The 2,473-nt window shown below is 46.5% G+C and overlaps 1 protein-coding gene across 2 annotated transcripts in view; it reads right to left on the bottom strand.

The window, feature by feature from the left end:
• myo1eb (myosin IEb) overlaps positions 1 to 2,473 on the bottom strand; it is a gene marked incomplete in the record, with an annotated part of 29,767 nt that overhangs the window by 7,950 nt on the left and 19,344 nt on the right. For both annotated transcript variants that reach the window (XM_014028541.1, XM_014028542.1), the window contains 7 exon segments: positions 314 to 460; positions 694 to 839; positions 1,030 to 1,199; positions 1,273 to 1,387; positions 1,511 to 1,655; positions 1,735 to 1,940; positions 2,071 to 2,152. In XM_014028541.1, coding sequence (XP_013883995.1) covers positions 314 to 460; positions 694 to 839; positions 1,030 to 1,199; positions 1,273 to 1,387; positions 1,511 to 1,655; positions 1,735 to 1,940; positions 2,071 to 2,152 — 1,011 coding nt within the window.

Genomic DNA, 2,473 nt, shown 5'->3' with positions numbered 1-2,473 from the left:
TAGTGGGGTATATGTCTTAGTGGGGTATATGTCTTAGTGGGGTATATGTCTTAGGGGGGTAAATGTCTTAGTGGGGTATATGTCTTAGTGGGGTATATGTCTTAGTGGGGTGTATGTCTTAGTGGGGTGTATGTCTTAGTGGGGTGTATGTCTTAGTGGGGTGTATGTCTTAGGGGGGTAAATGCCCCAGGGGGGTGGTATATGTCTTAGGGGGGTAAATGCCCCAGGGGGGTGGTATATGTCTTAGGGGGGTAAATGCCCCAGGGGGGTGGTATATGTCTTAGAAGCGTGGAACAGTGGGTTTTATACTGACAGGTTGTTGAATTTGAGAGGCAGCTTCTTGTCGGTTCGTTCCTGGAAACGTTTCACCAGCAGACTGAGGAACTCGGTCTTAAAGATGCTCTGAAGAACGCTGTCGTACTCCGCCTCGTGGATGATGAAGATATCATCCTGCAGGGTACTGTGAGACAGACAGACGGGTCAGACAGACGGGTCAGATGTGAAATAATAAAATTCATTTTATCTGAAGGTTTTATCGTCTTTGGGTGTTTTTGTGTTTACGTTCTGGTTCTGCTCTGGTTCTGACAGAACTAGTAACTTGCAGTTTTGACTTTGTCACTATTTCTGGTTCTGACCCAAGTTCATGCTGGAGAGTAAATCTTCTTGGTCTTAGTTCCAGTTCTGGTGACGTACCTTAAGGAAACAGACTGGACCTTGTTGACTTCAATCTTTCTCTTCAGAACCTCCTGGATCTGACCTTTATCTGGACCCTGCTTCACCTTCTCTCGACCAATCATGTACAGGAACTTTGGTGTCAGGATGAGGTCCCGTTTCACCGTCTGCAGAACACAAAGAACCACAGACTGAACATAAAGGAACTCCGCCGCAGACTCAGACCTCAGTTAGCAGGTTAAAGGGGTGGGAGGGTCTGGGGTTTGGGGGGTTGTGGAGGTAAAACAGAACGAGGACATAGAATCCTAGGCTCTGTGAGTGTGGTTTGTTGGTTGTTTGATGGAGTTCTGTTTTTACCCTAAATCTTCGGTCAAATTTCAGGACAACATCAGCGAAGTCGATCCTCTCTCTGCGTCCAATGAACTGCCTAATCTCGGGGTGGTTGTCCGTCCCGATGTAGTCGCCCACAAAGTTCCTGTTGATGCTGTTTCTGCGTCGTTCTTTCTTGTTCAGCAGGACATCAGAGGCTGCCAGAGACAACAGAGACTGCTCAGAGACCGAGGCTTGGACAGTTGGACGGGACTCTTCTGATGCTCTTACCTTCCTCTCTCATCTTGACGTATTTGCGGACAGCGATGTGTTTGCGCCAGGCCTTCTGGATGACACGAGCGTAGCCATTAAACTTCCTCTCCCTCATCTCCTCCAACAGGAAAAGCTGCAGAAATGAAACAAATGAGAACAGAACCTGTCAGGTCAGGTTTCAGGATCATGGAACCTCAGTGTTTCTACCAACAGAACTTTATTTAAAACAAACAAACACTTCCTGAACATTTCGTACCGACTCAGGAGCTTTGATGAAGATTTTGTTTTTTCCCAGCTGGAACTGATCCTGGTCCATGTTGACGGAGCGGAGAAGGTGTAGGACTCCCTGACGCTCTTCACCCCTCCACTGAGGCCAGGTCTCCTTGGTCAGGATGGCATACCTGCAGAACATGGGTCCATTAGAACATTTGAAGCAGCATCTGCTTCTGGTTCTGGTTCTTCTTGTGCTTGAGGTCAGACCTGTGCAGGAACTTGTTGAAGATTCGTCGGTAGGCGTACCCAGCGCGGCGGACTCTGATGTTCTCTCTGAGACCCAGGTACTCTACTTGGTGTCTGACCCGGTTCTCCTCCCAGTCCCGGGGCTTTTTGGTCTCATTGGGTTTAATGCAGCGGATGTAGTGGGGGGTGCACTTCATCAGGGTCTGGACCAGACTGTTGGCCTGTTTCTAAAAAGGAGTGGGAGGGGTTAAACTTGTTGGACCCAATCTGAACTAACCTCAGCCAGTCAGTTCAATGTTTGAAGAAAGTCTTTGTTAATAAATCATCTTTTATTGTACGTGTCACCATCTGTCTCACCTTGATTTTACTGCTCGCAGTGGTTGGTCGTCCTCTTTTCTCTGCCTCCAGGTTTTCCGGGAAAAGAGCCCTGATGAACGGACTGACCACAAACACATGACAGCCATGACTCAACAGGAAGTTACCAATTTTTACAGAGGAGAAAATTATTTATTCACAGTTTAACACCAACAAAGAATCAGCTGTTTCTAACGGTTCCAATAGTTTCATTTTATTGGAGAGAGAAAATCACCTGAACATCTGGCAGAGTTAGATGGATTTATGTTACTGATTACATGCCACTAATTACATGTCACTGATTACATGCCACTAATTACATGTCACTGATTACATGTCACTGATTACATGTCACTGATTACATCTTACTGATTACATGTCACTGATTACATGTCACTGATTACAT

The sequence above is a fragment of the Austrofundulus limnaeus genome, unplaced genomic scaffold (assembly GCF_001266775.1).
Source record: "Austrofundulus limnaeus strain Quisiro unplaced genomic scaffold, Austrofundulus_limnaeus-1.0 Scaffold778, whole genome shotgun sequence".
NCBI lineage: Eukaryota > Metazoa > Chordata > Actinopteri > Cyprinodontiformes > Rivulidae > Austrofundulus > Austrofundulus limnaeus.
The sequence above is the reverse complement of the archived record's forward strand: the minus strand, read 5'-3'. Positions and strand labels throughout refer to the sequence as shown.